General features: G+C 49.1%; 1 protein-coding gene across 1 annotated transcript in view; it reads left to right on the top strand.

Annotated features, from left to right (window-relative positions):
• Nucleotides 1–22,076, top strand: part of LOC107111134 (protein Shroom3-like) — a 341,594-nt gene that overhangs the window by 250,150 nt on the left and 69,368 nt on the right. Inside the window, 1 exon segment of the mRNA XM_015412056.1 lies at nucleotides 21,055–21,186. Coding sequence (XP_015267542.1) covers nucleotides 21,055–21,186 — 132 coding nt within the window.

Here is a 22,076-nt window from a genome sequence, read left to right as displayed (position 1 = left end):
TCCACCTTTGTGGTATTTTTCTCGGGGGGGGGGGGCAGAGAAGACAGACCAGGCTAGTCGCTTAATACATTCCTGATATGGTGAAAGTCTATTCTTGTGAGCATTTTTGAGATGGCGCAAGCTTCCCGCAGAGACCGCAGGCGCTTCAGTTTTCAAGTGATGGAGACATTGATACCTGAGACGGAGCCAGCATTGGGGGGAAATGCGGATTCTGTCATGACAGAGGAAGAGGCTTAAAATAATCTGTTGGGACCTTGGCCGGAAAAGGGGGTGGTAAATTTAGGATGTTTTGGGATTCCCGGATGGGTTTTTTTCCTGTTTTTTAAAACTTTCTCTGCTACGCTGCCTTTAAACACCAATCCGACATGTAGGAAAGTAGCTACTGCTACATGGGGATCGATGCTCCTTCTAAGCTGTGGAACCCTGTGAGCAAAAATTCTACTTTGTGAGTTACTGGCATAAGAGTTGTGAGCGAGCGATTTGGCTACTGCATAAATTACCTTGCTCTGGAGCCATCCTTCCTGAGCTAAGACAAAAATGTGTGAGCCGGAGGCTAAAAACCTGTGAGCTAGCTCACACAAACTCAGCTTAGAGGGAACACTGATGGGGAATATAAATAAATAAATAGATAGATAAATAAATAAATGCAAATACATAGAGTGGTTGAGCAGTGGAACAGTCTGCCTCAGGAGGTGGTGGATGCTCCTTCGCTGGACGTTTTCAAGCGGAGGCTGGACGACCATCTTTCGGCTATGTTGTAGGTATGTAGGGCTATCTTTCGGCTCTGCTCCTGCAGAGTGCAGGGGGTTGGACTAGATGACCTGCAAGGTCCCTTCCAACTCTAACATTCTATGATTCTAACTCCTCCCCTAATTGCACTTAATATTGGTCTAATTGCTCGTAGTCTTGGTGCGCAGAATGCATATTAATGATTTCTTCCACATTCCCCCCGGTTTGTAATAGCAGGCAGAGGAGAAAAACATTTAAATAAGCCACGCTGGGAAGTTTGAAAGGAGGCCTCCTTTCTGGTTCATCTTATCAGGAACATCAGCAGTCCTAACGCAGCTCTGAGGGAACACTGGTCAGTCCCTGTACTGCCGTTGTCCCTGGTGCCCTTGCATTATGCTGCATACATCTGAATTTTGTGCAGCAGTCTTGACGCCTGCACCTCTTGCATTCTGTAACCTTTGTGCACTGCTTTGGACGTTTCTTGATTTTGATAACCGGGTGTGTGCGTACACACCTGTCTGCGGATTGAGGCTATACTTCACACGCCTTGCATTCTCTTGTGTCCATCTGAAATTTCATGCAGGAACCTTATCACCCGCACCTCTCGCATTTTGTAACCTTTGCACACGGCTGTTGACATTTCTCGATTTGGATAACTGGGGACACGGCCTGCTAGCCGGCTGAGGATGTACTTCACACATCCGATGCCGCTCTAGTCTGCAGAAGGGGATCCTGAAATAAGGCCGTAACGCACCCTGACACGCCTTCCTTTTCTTTTAAGACCAGAAATGTCTCCCGAAGCTAACGCAGTCCTGCCACGTAACCAAGGTCATACGCAGTAATCCCACTGGAATTATCATTCCCTGCTGCGTTAAGGAAGTCCCTTGAAAACTGGAGCAGAGAAAGCGGCCTCTTTGCCATCTGGTCCCTTTACGAGCTTGCCTTAACCTTGATGCAGGAGAGCGCAGTGTGTTAAAACCAAAGAGCTGTCCTTATCTCACTCTGTTTGAGCCCAGACCTCATTGGGTAGGGGGTTTTAGGACAGCGGGTGACATTGTCTAACACAACCCCCCTGGAAGACAAGGTCAAGATAAGGAGCCGAGGGAAGACTTAACCCTTTCCCATCTTTACAGCTGCAAAATGCCCGCATTCAACCGGTATTGACTTTTAAAAAATAACTCTTTATTAACTTTTTAATAATTTTTTCTTAATGACAACCATAACAAACACACTAACATTCCCAGGCCCCAAGGAGATAAGACTTGCGACGACAAGGCCAGATCCTTTTCAGTGGCGGCCCCTACCTGGTGGAACGAGCTCCCAGAGGAGATCAGGCCCCTGCGGGACCTCATGCAGTTCCGCAGGGCCTGCAAGACAGAGCTCTTCTGCCAGGCTTTTACGTAGGGGCCGCCACTACCACCACCATGTGGTTAATAACGGGATGGAAGGTTGGCTACGGAAGATCTGCCAAAATACTAAATGCACTGGTACCACCGGACTATGTACCAACTATAATTGGACTATGTACCAACTATAGGCAATACCACCTATAAGAGCAGCCTGATATTCCCCTGCAAACGATGGAGACCATCCTGTTCTTATTGAGAATTTTATTCTTTGTTGATTGAAATGGCTTTACTGGTTTGTTTTCCCCACTCCTCCACTCACAGCTGCTGGTGTGACCTTGGGTCAATCACAAGTTCTCTCAGAACTGTTCTGGAAAGAGCAGTTCTTGAAGGAGCTCTCTCAGCCCCACCTACCTCACAGGGTGTCTGTTGTGGGGAGGGAAAGGGAAAGGAGATTGTAAGCCGCTCTGAGACTCTTTTGGGCAGTGAAGGGCAGGGTATAAATCCAATCTCCTCCTCTTCATCATTGGATCTTTAATTAATGTCCACTCGTTTATAATCCACCTTTCTCCCTGGGACTCAAGGGGGATTACGAGTACCCTAGAACTACCCAGTCAGTGACAATACAATAACATTTGCATGATAGTAAGATCTGAATCTAACTGCAAAGATTCCTTGTGAAACAAAGCTGTGCAGTCAATCAGCGAGCAGATGACAAAGTATGATGATGCTCGAGTTTGACAACAAAGATTCCCAGTAGAACAACATGAAGCAGTGGAGCTGGGACTGAAGAACTGGAGGGAGAAACGTTTATCCTCAATAGAGGTCACGTCCTGAGCTGACCCCTTGCATCACAGCTCTGCTTCTCTGCAGGAATTCTGTAATGTAACCTAAATCCAATCGAAATGCTTCTTACTTGGATATGAAATCTAACAATGAAAAGCAGCGAGACCCAAACTGGAAAAGCTGTCAGGGGTGCCTTGTTTGCAATCACAATTCCCTTAGTATTTTTCTTGCGACAGGCTTTGAACTGATCTCAGATCGACACGGACAGATTCCGTTTAAAAGCTGTTTTATTTTTGGGTGACTTGAACACATGACCACATGAGGGCTGCCTTCTACTGAATCAGACCCTCGGCCCATCAAAGTCAGTCTTTAGTTGTTGTAGATCTTCTGGGCTGCGTGGCCGTGGTCTTGGCATTGTAGGACCTGGACGTTTCACCAGCAGCTGTGAATGGCGTCCTCAGAGGTATAACACAGAAAGATGGAGCACCCTCTGTGTCAAGGTGACTCCATCTTTCTGTGTTATACCTCCGAGGTATGTCACCTCCTACCTGATCCTTTTAATTGGATTGAACCTGGGATCTTCTGCAGGCCAAGCAGATGCTCTGCCACTGAGCCGCGTGTCATGGGCATGGATGAGGATGAGCTGACAGAGCCTGCAGAAACCACAGCTGGCCCCTCCGAAGTAGCAGAGGAGGATACCTGGCAAGTGCCTGTAACAGCAGTCTTCACACCTGGCCCAGATAAGAAGGGAGAACTGCAAGCTGAAAGCCCTCCTGACTCACCCCCAGGTATGACTCGTTTAAGGGAGCGAGTGCGGCAAAACTTAGCAAGCAGGTGAAGAGAGGCCAGGCTACAAGGGAGATGCTCAGCCAGCCCAGAGTTCTAACAGGAGCCTAGCCAATCGTACAGCTGGCTAATTGGAAGCAGCATTTAACTCCATACTCTGGGCAGTACCCTGCTAGCATCTACTCCGGCTCGACTCTTGCACCTAGATCTTTGGACCCCCTGGCTTTGGACTTGGCTCATTGTTCCTGGCTCCTGACCCCCGCTTGGCTTTTTGGACTTTGCACTGTCTTCTTGGCTCCTGACCTTGGCTTGTTCTGGACTCCCTTTGACTTGCACCCCAGCCCGTGACACCACAGCCCTTCCCCAAGGAAAGACTCTTAAATAAATATTTCAAACACAGAATGGCAGCAGTAGGAAAAAGAGAAATTATTTAAACACTTTTTTTATCTTGCATTATCCCTTCGGCTCAGGGTGGACACCTTCTACATAGGAAAACTTCTAGAAACAAATGAAATTTCAACAGAATGCAAAGGTTTAATTGGAAAAGAAATTAAAGCCAGTACTGAACGAAAGTAAACACCAAGTAAACACGAATTGGGGAGTGGTAGGAAGGGAGACGGGCATTGCCTCCTTTCTAATAGTTGAGTGTGACACCCGTGAATTCTGAAAGCGTCCTTCTCTCTCCTGAGGGATGATCTAGCCAACCTGGATGCCATTTTAAGAAGGCCGAGCGCCGAAGAATAGATTCTTTTGAACTATGGTGCTGGAGAAGACTCTTGAGAGTCCCTTGGACTGCAAGGAGATCAAATCAGTCAATCCTCAAAGAAACCAACCCTGACTGTTCCCTGGAAGGCCAGATAATGAAACTGAAGCTCAGATACTTTGGCCACCAAACGAGAAGGGAGCACTCACTGGAGAAGACCCTGATGCTGGGAAAGATTGAAGGTCAAAGAAGACGGGGACAGCAAAGGATGAGATGGTTAGACAGTGTCATCGATGCAACGAAAATGAAATTGAGCCAACTTCAGAGGACGGCGGAAGACAGGAGGACCTGGCATGATCTGGTCCATGGGGTCGCAAAGAGTCGGACTCGACTGTGCGACTGAACAACAACAAAAAACAGAAAAGTACACATTTTAGAGTCCAATGGCACCTTTAAGGCCAACAAAGGTTTAGTCAAGGTACGAGTGTTGGCATTGTGGCTCTCTCCTGCCAAAATCAGTTGGACTTAAAGGTGCTTAATACATGGAAAGTGTAGAGTCTTTAAATAACTCTCAGTGTATTTTTTAAAAAGGACATGTGAAAGAAAAATGGATCCTGTTGTTACGACAAGCAGATAAAAGCTTGTAGGTGAACTGGACTGAGGGGGAAAGCGGAGGGAGGGTTAAAGTCATCTGTGGGGGAAAGAGAGGAGGGAGGCCGCTGGGATGTGAAATGAATTCTCCTTGAGCAGTGATGCAGAAAATGTTGGGGTCCTGAGGAGAGGATGAGAGAGATATCAGATACCTGGAGGATCCCAAGAAGGCATTCACCCATTCATCTCCCTTTTGAAACTGGTCTTGGAAGAGCTGCTCCCTGACAGAGTAATCACCACTGATGAACTAACAATCTGACACGGTTATCAAGCAGTTTTCTGTCTGCGGTGATCGGTAAGGGTTGGTGTCTGCCATTTTTGTGTATAGCTCTGGGCTTGATCTTTATTGCGCTTAGAGGTAAAAGGTAAAGGTTCCCTTGCTCGAAAGCCAGTCGAATCCGACTCTAGGGTTGCGGTGCTCATCTCCGTTTCAAAGCCGAAGAGCCAGCGCTGTCCGAAGATGTTTCTGTGGTCATGTGGCCGGCATGACTAAACACCAAGGCGCATGGAACGCTGTTACCTTCCCACCGAAGCGGTACCTATTTATCTACTTGCAATTTCTTGCTTTCGAACTGCTAGGTTGGCAGGAGCTGGAGCTAGAGATGGGAGCTCACTCCGTCATGTGGCACACTCGGGTCTTGAACTGCTGAACTACTGACCTTCCACAGCCTGCAGTTCAGCGTCTTAACCACTTGAGCCACCACAGCTCCTACGCTTAGAGGAGGAGGATGCAATTCTCACAGTGTCTCACTGCGATTAGAGCATCCGCAGCCCAGCTTAGTGGTGAACATAAGAGCACAAGGAGAGCTATGCTGGATCAGATTGAAGGCCCATCCAGTCCAGTATTCTGTTCACACAGTGGCTGAACAGCTGCCTCGGGGAAGCCCACAGACAGCATCTTCCCGCCCATGGTCTCCGGCCACTGTTTTAAAGAGGCATACTACCTTTGGTAGGGCCATGGTGGCTCAGGGGTTAAAGATGCTGAGTTGCGGACCGGAAGGTCGGTAGCTCGGCAGTTCAAGACCTGAGTGCCGCGTGATGGAGTGAGCTCCCATCTCTGGCCCCAGCTCCTGCCAACCGAGCAGTTCGAAAGCAAAAATTGCAAGTAAATAAGTGCCACTTTGGTGGGAAGGTAACAGAGTTCCGTGCCCCTCGATGTTTAGTCATGCTGGCCACATGACCACAGAGGAGTCTTCGGACAGTGCTGGCTCTTTGGTTTGGAAACGGAGATGAGCACTGCCCCCTAGAGTCGATTTCGACTGGCTTTTGAGCAAGTGAAACCTTTACTACGGCCCCGTTCACATGGAGAAGTTGCTGCGCTGAAGGCATGATCATCCCACGGATTTTCCGGGCGCGATCACACCGGAACATTTGGGAGGCGTAGCGCACCCGTGGCTAACCCGTGGCTTCTCGCCGAAGATGCGGAGTATAAAACTACCACATACAAGGTACTAGTTCCGGAAAACGTGGAGCAAGGGCGGGTGTCTGATCGCGTTTCCTCATGAATCCCGTGGCATCCTGCGCCCGTCCATGTCCCGTTGCAAACCGGATGTTGTTGTTTTTTTGTAAGTCTCCACAGGATGCACACAAATGATCATGCGCACGTGCAAACTTCGGCGAGAAAAAAATTCCCGTTTGCCATGGAAGCGGTGCCTAGCGATTGCCGGTGTGATCGCGCCGCACCACTTCTTTGCCGCGCTGCAGGATGTGATCGGCACCTAACTGCCTAACCACGGGACCTCGACGGGACATGTGATCAGGCTGCCGTGCGTTACTTTGCTCCGGGGCTAACATCCACGCTTCCCCCGCCCCCCGCATTTTCCGACCCGTGTGACCAGGACCTACGTTTGGTACTGACAGGTGCATTTTGCATTCTCTCCTTCTCTTTTCTTCTTTTTCTTCCCTGAGTTCTAGTGTTCTTTTAACAAATGGTTGAAAGCTTTTAATTACGTTTATTATATTTGATTGTATTAGTCAGTCATGAGATTTATTGTATGTAGCCAAAGGCCATCATAGTGGAGGACTGAAAGCATAACGATTAAAAAATATTCAAACAGAACTAAGAACAGCATTAAAAATACAGAATTCAAGACAAGATGCAGAAACTAATTAATGTTAGATTACGAAGATAAAATACAGTTTGGCTGAGCCACAATAAATATAATTAGCCAGGCCAGTTATAAATATTGATATACAATAAAATTATAAATATCTAAAATAAATCTGGTTAGTCATGAAAATAATTATCTGTTGAGGCAAGCAGTCTTGACCCTGAGTGTGTGTTTGGGTTTTTTTGCAGCCAGGGCAAAAAAAGACACTATAAGTTAGAAACGGGTCATTATCAGATGATAAATAGACCAGCTTATCAATATCAGATGGAAGAATTTTGTCCTGTTAGAGGATCCATAGCCCGTTTTAGTGGGGGCTGTTGCATCCCATTCATTCTTCCGGAGCGCTGGATCAAAATTCTGTTGTGTTTTTTTAATCCCAGTAATGACAGAAAACCACAGCTGACCTTGCAATTTGGTTTTTGCTTCTTTCTTTTTTTTGCCAGCCTTTGGCTTTGGTCAGATGGTTAAGCGCGCGGACTCTAATCTGGGAGAACTGGGTTTGATTCCCCACTCCTCCACTTGCACCTGGATGGATGGCCTTGGGCAAGCCATAGCTCTGATAAGAGCTGTTCTTGAAAAAGAGCAGTTTCTGTCAAGAGCTCTTTGAGCCCCACCTACCTCACAGGGTGTCTGTTGTGGGGAGGGGAAGGGAAAGGAGTTTGTAAGCCGCTCTGAGACACCTTTGGGTAGTGAAGGGCGGGGTATAAATCCAATCTCCTCCTCCTCCTCCACCTCCTCCACCTTCTTCTTCTTCTTCTTCTTCCACACACACACCACGTATACACATGAGTGCATGTGGACACATGCACACACTCATCCACGTGTCAGAATATACTTTAGGCCTCTCTTGTATCTGCTTATTTGGTCTAGATCAGTCGCTCACGGAAATCCATATTCTCATTTCCCGTCATCCAAAAGATAAATGTCTAATTGCACACCTGCCATGAGGCCAGCATTTCTTGGAGGCTCACGGCTTACCTGTTCCTCCTGGCAGCAGCTGATTCGAGGTGGGAACCACCTGCCAGCCACAAGCCCCAGTGGGGAAGGGCCTTGCCCGCTCTCTTGCAACACGGGGCACACTGGGCAACAGAGCCACATGTGGCTCCCAAGCCGCTGAGTGACTGTCACTGATCTAGAAATTTCCCAGAGACAGCCACGTAGCTTTATAGTCTGCAAAAGCTTTTCATGGAATTCTGTGTAGGGGCCTGAGGCTGCTGCTTCCGTTGAAATCTGTGGCTGCGTAGGAGTTCAGCTTGCATGTTGTTGCGCATCCTTGGTTTTTGTTCAGGGCATTTGTGTCTGAACAGGGGATTGGTGCATACTGTGGGAAGAACACCTGTGCTTACTCCTGCGAGCACAAAATGATGTATGAGAACGCAGGAGATGCCTTGCGGGCTCAGACGTGGAGGACTTTGCGTGGGCTCAGCATCCCATTTAAAATGGACAGCAACTTATGCTAAGCGGCTGTGCGTGCTCAGGTTGCACGCCAGAGATCCGTAGGCCTCGTAAGCATGCTACGTGCACACCATCCCATTCTGTTGCTGTCTTCTGCCAGCGGGTGACGGCTTTTTGTTTCGTTTGGCGTTTTCTCAATGATCCTTCCTTCCCACCCCATGTGGAGGAGTCAGCAGTGACTCACAAAAGCTCGTACCCTGCCACAAATTTTGTTAGCCTTTACGGTGCTGCCAGACTCTTGCTCTTTTCTATGTTTTAATTGTTCTTGGGGCTGTGGTGGCTCAAGTGGTTAAGGTGCTGAAGACTGGAAGGTCAGTAGTTCAGCAGTTCGAGACCCGAGTGCAGCAAGATGGAGTGAGCTCCCGTCTCCCGTCTTCTGCCAACCTAGCAGTTCGAAAGCAAGAAATTGCAAGTAGATAAAGAGGTACCACTTCAGTGGGAAGGGAACAGCGTTCCGTGCACCTTGGGGTTTAGCAGGGCTTTTTTTGTAGAAAAAGCCCAGCAGGAACTCATTAGCATAATAGGCCACACCCAATAGCAGAAACTCATTAGCATATTAGGCCACACACCCATGTTTTCCCTTGGCTTTCCCGGGCGCCCGCGGTTGCGGGGAATCTGGGCAAGCCCCCCCTTGAAGGGAAGGCAGTTTAAACTGGCTTCCCTTGGCTTGCCCGGGTGCTCCGTGGCTACGGGAAGCCCAGGCAAGCCGGCCCTTGGACAGGCCGGGGAAGGCACGGGGAGGCATTTAAATGGGGGGTGGGTCGCTTTCCAGGCCTTCCCTCTGCAGCCACACATGCAGAGGTTTTGGCTGCAGTGGGCGTGGCCAGCTCTGAAGCCAGCCGGAACTCCGTTCCTGTGCGTTCCTGCCCAAAAATAGCCCTGGTTAGTCATGACGGCCACATGACCACGGAAACGTCTTCGGACAGCGCTGGCTCTTCGGCTTAGAAACGGAGATGAGCACCGCATCCCTAGAGTCAGATTCGACTGGCTTTCGAGCAAGGGAAACCTTTACCTTTACTGATTGTTCTTAATTTTTTTTTTGTATGTGTAATTTAGCTTTGGTTTTAATTGTTTTAAAGGTCTGTTTTTCTTTGGTTTTAATGGTTTTTGAGATGTGTTTTTATTAGGCATGTTCTTAATCTGTCAGTACACTTTGGTGGCCCTGGTGAGGGTAGAGAGGCAGGATAGAAATTTTGTGAAATAAACGCGGTTGAACGTGCAGGGGCATACTTCTGAGCCAACACGCATTGTCTATGTTGCTGTTGTTCAGTCGCACAGTCGAGTCCGACTCTTCGCGACCCCATGGACCAGATCACACCAGGCCTTCTGGTCTTCTGCCGTCCTCTGAAGTTTGCTCAACTTCATGTTCGTTGCATTGTCTATGACTTTGCATTAAAATCCAGTTGTTTCCAGTAGGATTCAGGGTGACTTTCTCTCTCTCGAACCCGGTACAGTTAAAAGGCAAGATTATATCCACCGAATGGGCTCGGTATAAGCATGCGGCGAATGTGTGTGGCATGAAATTCCACAGGCACAATTGGAGCAGCCGTTATAAATACCACTGAGGGGAGAGCAGTGATCTTTTGGGGGGGAGGGGGAAGAAAACATTTCAGATGCTGTTGCCAGCAATGGGGGGGTGGGGTTTGAGATGTGTCAGTAGGACAGAGCTCTGACTGAAATAATTCCCGAAAGTCTTTATGTATGCGTTAAAAGGGAGGACAAATGCGAGTCCGTTCTTTTCAGGGATGAACATTTCCAAAAGCCACTATGAATAGGGCTGTGGGTATTTGGCTGTCTGCCAGGCATGCTTGGAATCCGGAGCAAAATTTGTCATCGCGAGAAGCTCTTTTTCATTTCTATCATTATTATTTTTTAAAATAAAAGCACTCGCGCCTTAATGGACTGACTAAAAAAAATATCTGTGGCATTGAGCCCAGTCTGCTGACAAATTCTCCTGAGCAGGCCCAACTGGAACTGGATCTAAATAATGGGGAAACAGGATCGTCAGCCAGGAGTTTTTCACTGGTAGGAGCATTTAAGGGGAGGCGGAGTCTGATGGAAACAACACTGCATGACGCTCTAGGAATTCCTTTAAATGCTGTGGTTTTCACAATAGAGATTGGAGGAGGGGTATTCCTAGAGTATTGTGTGATGCTGTTCTGCCCCTCCAAGATGCTTCCGCTGCTCCACTGAGCCAGGGCAGAGGGCCCGAGCAGTAGGTGGGGTGGTGGGGGGGTCAGCATGGTAATTCTACACTGGAACTGCCTTCGACTGAGTCATCACCAGTAGACCTCCTGGCCTTCCTTTCTGTTGTCCTCTGACCCCAGATAGAAACCTTCAGCTTGTCTGTCAATAGCCAGGTTTTCTTACTTTTATGATCATGAAGAGGGGCCAACGATTAGAACAAGAGGCTGCAAAATGTATAATAAGCAGGGGTCATTTTGTAGAAAAAGAGGTGCAGGAGCTCATTAGCATAACTCATTAGCATAACTTATTTCCATATGCCACGCCCCCTGACATTGCCGGAAGTGTGTCAGAAGGCAACACCCACCGCTCAGGCTCCACTGGACTCTTTTGGATTGCTCGCTATTGGGGGGGGGGACGTGCAGATCTGTCCTCACAGGGGAGAGAGAGCTTGTACCTGAATAAAACCTGGTCTTAAAGGTGCCACTGGACTGTTTTGGATTGCTAACTATGGGGGGGACGTACAGATCTGCCCTCACAGAGGAGGGAGAGCTTGTACCTGAAGGTAGGCTGGGGTGGGGGGCTCTGAAACTTACCTGGCTGCTTCTTGCTCCTCATGGCCCAACTGAGGGCTACTGGGAGCAGGGGCGGGGCTTGTTGCATGTGCCCGCCCCCTGGGCTTCTTACTGACGGAGCTCCACTCCTGTGTGCTCCCGCAGGAAATGACCCCTGATAATAAGCATCACAACAGTATTTATATCACAGTTCAGTGTTCTGATTGCTTTACATACATTAATTTTTCTTACAACAGTCTGGGGAAACTGGGTTTGATTCCCCACTCTTCCACATGCAGCTGCTGGTGTGACCTTGGGTCAGTTACAAGTTATTTCAGAGGTGTTCTCTCAAGGGCGTCTGTTGTGGGGACAGGAGGGGAAAGGAGATTCTAAGCTGCTCTGAGGCTCCTTTGGGTAGTGAAGGACGGGGTATAAATCGAATTTCCTCCTCCTGTTTGAAATGCAGTGGTGTAATGCATTTTTGAGAAACCGTAGGAGCTTCTACTGAGAAACCATAAAAGAGCAAGTGTGGTGCCACCAATTTTGCTTCCCCCCCCCCCGATAATTGTAGTTAAAAACTGTTAAATAATGGGTTCCAGGGATAAGCAGGCTCGAGTCTAGTGACCAGCTCAACTTTATTTGTGATTTCAGCAAGAGCAAGACAAGACTCCAGAGCCTCAGCTCTGTTAAATAGCGTGCAATTGCCACACCCAAACACACCCCACTCCCAGTGATAGGCTATTTACATGACAATACTTCTTGATTGGTCACTTCCAGAGACCTGGTGGGCTATTGTTCTTGTGCTCCAAGCTCAGCCAGTCTCTGGGGTGATTCAGTCAGGAATGATTCAATCCCAATACATAACAAAACCGAAACCAAACATGGTACGTCCCTCACTCTTGTCCGGAACCATAAAGAAAACCAGTGACTTCCAACAGACATGGGATGGAGTTGGCTTGTTGACGAGTGCCAATCAGGATGGGAGTGGGTCACCTGACAGGATGGGGGTGAGCAAGACTTCTCAGGGATGTCATATAATACTCCAGGGAGCTTTTAAAAAACATGGCGCATTTATTTGAACGGGCCCTTCCTCCATCTTTTAACTACTCCACACTAAGAACGTGACGTCTAATTAACTCCTCCTCTAATTGTACTTAACTGCTCATAGTCTTGGTGTGCAGAATGCATATTAATGATTTCTTCCACATTCCACCCAGTTTCTAATAGCAGGCAGAGAACAAAAACATTTAAATACGCCACTCTGGGACGATGGAAAGAAGGCCTCCTTTCTGGTCCTTCTTATCAGGAACATCTGCAGTCCTAAGTGTTGCCCAAGATCTAGGTGATGATTTCTTGACTCAGTTTATGGACCGGGGCAGGGCTTTTTTTTGTAGAAAAAGCCCAGCAGGAACTCATTAGCATATTAGGCCACACCCCTGACAGCACAGCTCATTGGCATATTAGGCCACACCCCATGTTACCAAACATGTGCTCACCCAGCCACACCCACCTTTTGCTTCTTATTCTGTTGACCTTGTTTGTTGTCCAAACCCAGGGCTTTTTTGTAGCAGGAACTTTTTTGCATGTTAGGCCACACACCCCTAATGTAGCCAATCCTAATGAGTTTCTGCTGTTGGGTGTGGCCTATTATGCTAATGAGTTCTTGTTGGGCATGGCCAACTTGGAAGCCAGCCGGAACTCCATTCCTGTGCGTTCCTGCCCCAAAATAGCCCTGGACCGGGGCAAAGATAAGGGCTTTATTTCATTGGGACGCTTTTGCTCTTCCCCCACATGCATGGGGATTGAGCCTCGGCCCCAGCGAAGCAGAGGCTTGCCAGTTCTGCTCTTGCAGGCACAAAGGAGAGCCAGTGTGATATAAGGAATAGAGCGCTGGGTCGCAGAGAAATCACGTGAAGCTTCCTTAAACTGAATCAGAGAAACGCCCCTTCTAGCTCGGTATTATTTCCAGGGACTAAGGCAATGCAGCCCCGACCTGGATGGCCCAGGCTAGCCCGATCTCGTCAGATCTCCGAAGCTAAGCAGGGTCGGCCCTGGTTAGTACTTGGGTGGGAGACCTCCAAGGAAGTCCGGGGTTGCTACGCAGAGGCAGGCAATAGCAATACCTTGTGCCTCGAAAACCCTACAGGGTTACTACAAATTGGCTGCGACCTGATGACCCTTTCTACCACCACCAAGGCGATAGGAGGCCCTTCTCAGTGTTGACTTGCCTAATGATCCTGTAACTGGAGATCCAAGGATGTCACCTGGGACCTGTTGCATGCAAAGTGGGTGCTCTGCCGCGGAGCGACAACCTCTCCCAGGCAATGCTCCCTCTAAGCTGTGGAGTCTTGTGAGCAACAATTCTACTTTGTGAGCTACTGGCATTGAAGTTGTGAGCAATTTGGCTGCTGCATAGATGTAGTTTGCTTTGGAGCCATCTTTCCTGAGCTAAGACCAAAAATGTGTGAGCCAGAAGTTAAAAAACTGTGAGCTAGCTCGCACTAACTCAGCTTAGAGGGAACACTGCTCACATATGCAGTCATGATGCTCCATGCTCAGCCAGACCAAGAGATCGAGGGTTGGATTCAGTTGGCTTATTTACCCAGCTAATTCCCCTCCTTATTACCATTCCTGCCCTGTATTACTTTTGTTCAAGCGGGGACCCTTTCCTCTTTTTTTCCTCAAGGGAAAAGCTGGTTGGATTGAACTCAAAATTTTAGAAATTTTGAAGCCATGGAAAAGGTTCAGTTCTTTCCTTATATTCCCCCCCAAAAAAAGAAAAAGGAAACTTGAAGGGAAATTGCAATATATGCAATACTTTCTTATTGTGCATACATTTATTTCCACTGCTTTATTTTACTGCATAGTTTATAACAGGTAGCATACATAATTGTACTACTTAGCATATATGTATGAAATTTTAAAAGTCTATCTCTGCAGTCCTGAGTAGAGTTATGCCTTTTGAAGCCCAGTGACTTCTAGAGATCTAGGAGGGTATAATTCTGCTTAGGACAGCACCGCGGAAGCCTTAGTGGCAAGTTGCCGCACGTCTCCTTTCGGCCGTCTGAGAGCCCAGAAAAAAAATAAAAGTTGGAAACAGAAGACATGGGTTTTGCAGTTTAAAAAAACGAAAGTGTCTTTCATTTCCACTTCTGCTAAGACTTCTGTTTTTGCACGATCAACGATTTTCAGTGTGTCCCTGTGCAAATGGAATTTTTAGGGGAAGTGGAAGCACGTGGTACAGCAGAGGCTATACACAGTATTTGTCCATAGGAGACAAACCTTGGAGATTGAGTTAATCCTCACTACCATAGTATACTTAATTGTGCCCTAACCTGGATCGCCCAGACTAACCCAAGGAAGTCCAGGGTCGCTTCGCAGAGGCAGGCCATGGCAAACCACCTCTGAACGTCTCTTGCCTTGAAAACACTACAAGTTCACCATAAGTTGGCCTTCTCCATAACCAATTAGAGGCTGCCCGGTCTTGTCAGACTTCAGAAGCTAAGCAGGGTCGGCCCTGGTTAATAGTTGGATGGGAGACCACCAAGGAAGTCCAGGGTTGGTGTGGAGAGGCAGGCCACAGTGAACCGCCTCTGTTCGTCTCTTGCCTTGAAAACCCTCTTAGGGCTGCTGTAAGTTAGCTACAACTTGACAGCCTTTTACACACACACACACACACACACACACACACACGGTCTCTTCAGTCCAGCCTCTTCCTCCCTGGCATTGGCCCATCACATGTCTTCCTTTGGAATTTGACCAGCGGAGCTGAAAGACAATGACTTCCTTTGGGATTTGTCTTTCTCATGAAGCAGCCCAGCGTGTAATCCGTTAAGGAAAACACCCATTGAGGATGCTTCTGGCTTATGTGCGTCAAATAAGTATAACGGTGCAGCAAGCAAGCAAACCATACAGTAAAACGAAACAGCCCTTTCCACCACCATATTTATTGTGGACAAAGAGAGTCACATTTAAACAATAAATATATGCCTGGGAAATATACGTCTACGGGGATTAACGTTGTCTGAGGGGCTGGCCGGGTGGCCCACTTTGGCAAACTTCCGGCAACCTCCTGCCATTGACCTTGGTTCCCTACCGTTGCTTGCTAGGGTGGCGGGATCCCATGATGCGGGTTTTGGGGTTGCCAGCTCCAGGTTGGGAAGTTCCTGGAGATTTTGAGGTGGAACCTGAGGCGGAGGCGGTCATCTTCTCCAGGGGAACTGGTCTCTGTCACCTGGAGATCAATTTTAACCCCAGGAAATCTCCAGCCACCGCCTGGAAGTTGGCAACCCAAGCTGGGTTTCAGGTTCCAAGAACGGGTGTTCAAAAGCGCTTTCCCGCCTGTGCTGAGAGTTTTGGAGGAAGGGGGCAAGCCCGTGAAGGCGGCCTTGGACGGCAGGGGTGACGGGCCAAAACAGGCTCCGGCAAAAATGCCATTCAGGGCCCGAAATTCCCTTCTCTCTCCGAGGGGAAACGTTGCAGCTGGTTATGTCTCCGCTTGCGACGGCAGAGGCTTAAAATTCTTGCCCGGCACGTGGGGAGGGGTGAATGTGGAGCGGAGAGGTTTCGCTGCCCACAAAATAGGTTCCTCTTTCTTTCTCTCACCGCAATGGAATCCCAGCTATCTGAAATATCCCAAAGCCTCGCAGGTTGGCATGCGGTTTGAGTCCTAAGCCCACGACGGAGAACAATTGCATCCGGACTCAGCCGAGAGCGCCCTTTTCTTCTCTGGGATTCGCGGGAACTGGCGGGACGGAATGTTTCCCTCACACAGATTTATATTGGGACTTTTCCCCTCCGCTTTGGCCTCGTTCTAATGGTGGGAACTTGAGCTGTTTGGAATTTCCTGCACCGTGGAAAACGCACATTGTCGTATCAGAGACAAGGGGATTCCAGAAGGCGGTCGGAGGAATTCTGGTGTTCCTGAGAAGACCACTAATGCTGGTTGTTCAACAGTCCCCAAAGGACAGTTCCCTCAGACTTCTCATTTTGGCATGAGGAATTCCTCTAGTAGTTTCACTGATGCCCCTCAGCAAAGAGGTAGACCACCCGACTTTATTAATTTAGTACATTTTCATTCTGCCTATCATCGAAGAAGCTCAGGGCAAGCACTTACTTCCCTCCGCTTGACCCTTTATTAGGGTTGCCAACTCCATATTGGGAGATTCCTGGAGCTTTGAGGCTGGAGAAGGTGCAGTGTGGAGGGTAGGACGAGACCTGGGCCAAAGAGTCCACCCGCCAAAGCAGCCATTCCTTCCAGGGGAACAGGAATCTCTGTCATTTGGAGGCCACTCCTGATCCCAGGAAATCTCCAGGGCCCACCTGGAGGTTGGCTACCTGACCAATTATCCTGTGGCATTGCCTTCAACTGACAGAAAAATGGCTATCCTAAGGCCACCCTGTGAGCGCCACGTCCAGGAAGGAGGGATATCGAACTAAAACCTTCCCTCTCTGGCCATTACGTTGCCCAGAGAAATGGGATAAATACCTGATAATAAAGAAAGCGGAAGTGCCCTTTATCTAGTGTTGCCAGCTCTGGGTTGGGAAATACCCTGAGATTTTGGGGGTGGAGCCTGGGGAGGGCGGGGTTTGTGGAGGGGAGGGATCTCAGGAGGGCATAATGCCTTACAGTCCACCCTCCAAAGCAGCCATTTTCTCCAGGGGAGCTGATCTCTGTCATCTGGAGATCAATCGTAATCGTGGGAGATCTCCAGGTAAAACCTGGAGGGCGGCAACCCTTCCTTTGCCATCTCTTTGTTTCGTGGAATCCATCCAGGAATGACAAGATCTAGGAAGCCAGACGTAGGGAAGGGACCCGGCCTTGTATATGCTTACAGTTGTCGAGTCAAATTCCTGTGTGCAAAGATTCGGAGGGTGGGAACTGAAATATTAAGGAGTCAATATTAACATATCATTATTTACACTGCTCACTTTACATAACACGGGCCTCCTACGTGGGATACCACACATAGCTCTGTCTGGATTGTTCTCTCTTTCTGGTCGCTACCGTGTCGTTGAAAGGCGTGGTGTAGTGGTTCAGCGTGACGGACTCTAATCTGGAAGAACCGAGTTTGTTTCCCCACTCCTCCTCCTCGTGAAGCCAGCTGGGTGACCTCGGGCCAGTCACAGTTCTCTCCGAACCCTCTCCGCCCCACCTACCTCACAAGGTGCCTTTTGCGGGGAGAGGAAGGGAAGGTGATTGTAAGCAGGGGTCGTTTCGTGGAAAAAGAGCTAGGGGAACTCATTAGCATAATTAGCTCTCTTGTTGATGGTATAGCTTTAGACTTCCAATGCTTTGCTATGAGAATTCTTGCTGCTGTTAGTAAATATACTATTATGTGTTTGTCAGGGGTCGTTTTGTAGAAAAAGAGCTAGGGGAACTCATTAGCATAACTCGTTAGCATATGCCACACCCCCTGACATCACCGGAAGTGTGTCATAAGGCCACACACCCCGCCCCCAACGGTCCCGGCCGCTGCCGTCGGCCTTGCAGCTCCACTGCCGGGTCCCATGAGGGGCCCGGCGGTGGACCTGCAAGGCCAGCGGGAGTGTGAGGAAGCCCCGCGAAGGCCCTCCCTGGCCCCAGGCAGGCAGGGGTGGGGAGAGGCAGGGAGGAAGCAACTTACCCTCCCTCTTCTCCTGCCTCCTCCTGGCTGAATGAGGGCCGGAAGCGGGGCGGCCGGAAGCAGGGGGCGGGGCTTCGTCATGTGCCCCGCCCCCCGTACCTCACCCGGGGGAACTGCGATCCCCCCCGAAATGACCTCTGATTGTAAGCCACTTTGAGACTCCTTAGGGTAGAGAAAAGCGAGGTATAAAAACCCGCTTCTTCTAAAATCTTTCCTGAGGGGTTCTCTCCCTGCTGTTGAAGCTTGGCCTCTTTCTGCTATTTTTAAATTATCTAGTGGCATTCCATATTCCTTAATGGAGAACAGAACCATAATGCTGTTCAGTCAGTCAGTCAAGCCAGCGTGATCCCTGGCCTCTTGCATAGATATTGGGGACGGCCAGACGTGTACATTTGTGAGAAAGTCTCCATACTGGAGATCCAGAGATACCACAACTGAGAGATACTTACAGCACAAAATAGGTATTGTGTGTACTGACGGAACAGATACTTCACTTACAGTGGAGGGGGCGTTGGAATATGTATTCTCGTGTGAGCAAATAACAAAGGCACGAGAGGGTTTCATTTTACGTTCATACCGATATTAAGGCTATGGTAAAGAAAAGAAAGGGTCTTTTGTCTTCCAGTCGACGGCTCAGCCGTACAACAGAAATGGAGACGTTATTTTTTTTAGTTGTCCGAGGAAGAGTCCGAATTCATCGCTTCAGAGGGCCCCCGTGTTTGGGGTTCCCAGCCTCCAGGTGGTCGCTGGAGCTCTCCTGCTATTACAACAGAGATCAGTTCCCCTGGAGAAAATGGCTGCTTTGGAAAGGTGGACTTTATTGGCCTTATATCCCTCTGAAGCCCTCCTCCCCCCAAACTCCGCCCTCCTCAGGCTCCACCCTCAAATTTTTCGGGTATTTCCCAACCCAGAGATGGCAACCCTAAGCGTATCATAGTTGGTGGGTCCTTCAGACATCTGAGTCCCAGGGGTCATTTTGTAGAAAAAGAGGTGCAGGAGCTCATTAGCATAACTCATTGGCATAACTCATTTGCATATGCCACACCCCCTGACATCACCAGAAGTGTGTCAGAAGGCAACACCCACCACTCAGGCTCCAGTGCTTCTGTGGATTGCCGAGCTATGGGGGGGGGGGGGGGAATGTGCAGATCTGTCCTCGCACAGGAGGGAGAGCTTGTCCTGAATAAAACCTGGTCTTAAAGGTGCCACTGGATTGTTTTGGGCCCGGGGGGGAGGGGCTCTGCAACTTGCCTGGCTGCTTCTTGCTCTGACTGAGGGCTGCTGGGAGCAGGGGGTGGGGCTTGTTTCATGTGCCCGCCCCCTGGGCTCTTTACTGCCGGAACTCCGCTCCTGTGCGCTCCTGCAGGAAATGACCCCTGCATCTGACCATGAATAACTGTGGGAAGAGCAGTCTAAGCGACGGGGTCCATCTTGTGCCATATGTCTGCATATGTTCTGTCAACGATTTGCTGGTCAGGTTCTTATTTTATAACTATCAGGCCTTACTGCCCTTTGCACCTTGACGTTGGAGTGAGTCTCTTTGAACGGTTAACTATTTTGGGGGGGCACGCTCCAGATCTGGTTGCAGAGTCGCAAGTCTGCTCACTTAGGATGACGTCAGTGGGACTGAAGCAGCTGCTATTGTAGCAGGAGGAGGAGGAGAAGAAGAAGAAGAGGAGTTGGCGGGGAAATCAAACCCGGTTCTCCAGATTAGAGTCCGCCACTCTTAACCACTACACCACCCTGCTTAAAAAACAGAGAGTGTACGAATAGGACTCTGTTGTTTTAACCCCCTTTATTACTCTTTCAATATATAATGGCAAGTACCACCAATATTAGGAGCTGCGGTGGCTCAAGTGGTTAAGACGCTGAACTGCAGGCTGTGGAAGGTTAGTAGTTCAGCAGTTCGAGACCCGGGTGCCGCATGACGGAGTGAGCTCCCGTCTCTAGTTCCAGCTCCTGCCAACCTAGCAGTTCAAAAGCAAGAAACTGCAAGTAGATAAATAGGTACCACTTCAGTGGGAAGGTAACAGCGTTCCGTGCGCCTTGGTGTTTAGTCATGCCAGCCACATGACCACGGAAACGTCTTCGGACAGTGCTGGCTCTTCGGCTTTGAAACGGAGATGAGCACCGCAACCCTAGAGTCGGATTTGACTGGCTTTCAAGCAAGGGAACCTTTACCTTTTTACCACCAACATTGGGCTTTTCTGCTGGTATCATTTTGGGCCTCTTGTTGAACATTAGCTTGTGATCAATCTGTACTTAAAAAAAAAAAATGTTTCGTCTGTCAATCTTTTATTACAGCCCACGGGCCATTCAGAAGCAGGAAAAAACCCAATTAAAAACACTTATTATAAAGTTAATTATATGCATAAAATCACAGCCTGCATCGTTCCTCCTCATAAGCTGAATCCGTTGTCCACCAGACCCGTGTTTTCATTGCAGAGAATAGAAACGTAGCCACAGATACAGTAGTTCTTTGGTCAACCCCTGCCTATAAGATTTTGAGAGCCTTCTGCATTTTTAGAGTCATTTTTTAAAATCCTGAATGCACTTATAGAAAGAGTCAGTGTGGCGTAGTGCTTAGATTGTCAGACAAGGACCCTAGAAGACCCAGGTTCGAATCCCCACTTTCTGCCATGGAAGCTTGCTGTGGACCAGTCACACACACTCTCAATTCAGACTAAATTACCTCACAGGGTATTTTGAAAAAGAAGAGGAGATTGGATTTATACCCTGCCTTTCACTACCCGAAGGAGTCTCAGAGCGGCTTACAATCTCCTTTCCCTTCCTCTCCCCACAACAGACACCCTGTGAGGTAGGCTGAGAGAGCTCCTCTGAGAACTGCCCGTGAGAGCGCATCTCTGAGAGAACTTGTGACTGACCCAAGGTCACACCAGCAGCTGCATGTGGAGGAGTGGGGAATCAAACCCGGTTCTCCCTGATTAGAGTCCACGCTCTTTACTACACCAAACTAGCTCTTGAGAGGAGAAAGAAATAAGCAACTTCGGGTTCTCGTCGGGGAGAAGAAAGGCGGGAGATAGATGAAGCAAACGCATGAATAAACCATGGGTGTGTAAACGTACCATAAGAATGCTAACGTGGCTCCCTTTCTTTCCACAGAGACACTTTTGCAGTGGACGGACACATTGACATCACCGCTTCCCGTTCTCTCAGCTCGGAGTGTCTCGGGTCTGACTCGCAGTACACGAAGACAGCATGGCCGAGTGGATTTAAGCTACGGCTGAGGAACAGGTGAGGAAGGAAACGTTTCTGCCCAACTCCACGCTTCTTCCTTGTTTACGTTACACGGAGTCGTATTAAAACGAAAATACTCGGGGCTATTTCAGTCGCATTCGTGAGGTGCCTCGGTAATCGCTCGCCGTGCTGCTCCAGTGCAGCATTTAAGACAGATAAAACCCCAAGACATTTGAGAGACGCAGTGTAGTAACTGGGGTGGGGCCACAGACCCAGGGGGCGGGACGACAAAGAAAGTGGACGTCCTTGGTCCAGAGGCCGGGATCCTAAGGAACTGGCCCTGTGTATTTGGGTCGGTGATAAGAAAAGAACAAAAGAGAAGCCAATGTTGGATCAGGCCAAAGGCCCATCCAGTCCAACACTCTGTGTCACACAGTGGCCAAAACACCAGGTGCCATCAGGAGGTCCACCAGTGGGGCCAGAACTCCAAAAGCCCTCCCACTGTTGCCACCCCTCAAGCCAGTACAGTTGAGAGCCTGTCTTCTGGATACGCCAGTCTAGGGTGGTCACTTCCAGGTTGGGTAGGGTTGCCAATTCCAGGTTGGGAAATACCTGGAGGGTTTGTGGGGTGGAGCCTGATGAGGGCGGGGTTTGGGGCATACTGCCATGGAGTCCCAACTGCCAAACCAGCCATTTTCTCCAGGTGAATGGCTCTTTGTCACCTAGAGATGAGTTGTGATAGCAGGAGACCTCCAGCCACCGCGGAGTCTGGGGAAGGTGAGATTTGGGGAGGGGAGGGGCCTCAGCCGGATCTGACGCCATAGAGCCCACCCTCCAGAGCAGCCATTTTCCCCAGGGGAACAGGTCTCAGTAACCTGGAGTTAGCTTTGCCAGGTCTGGGTTGGGAAGTACCTGGAGACTTTGGGGTTGGATCCAGGAGAGGGCGG

The sequence above is a fragment of the Gekko japonicus genome, unplaced genomic scaffold (assembly GCF_001447785.1).
Source record: "Gekko japonicus isolate JY-2015 unplaced genomic scaffold, Gekko_japonicus_V1.1 scaffold1285, whole genome shotgun sequence".
NCBI lineage: Eukaryota > Metazoa > Chordata > Lepidosauria > Squamata > Gekkonidae > Gekko > Gekko japonicus.
The sequence above is the reverse complement of the archived record's forward strand: the minus strand, read 5'-3'. Positions and strand labels throughout refer to the sequence as shown.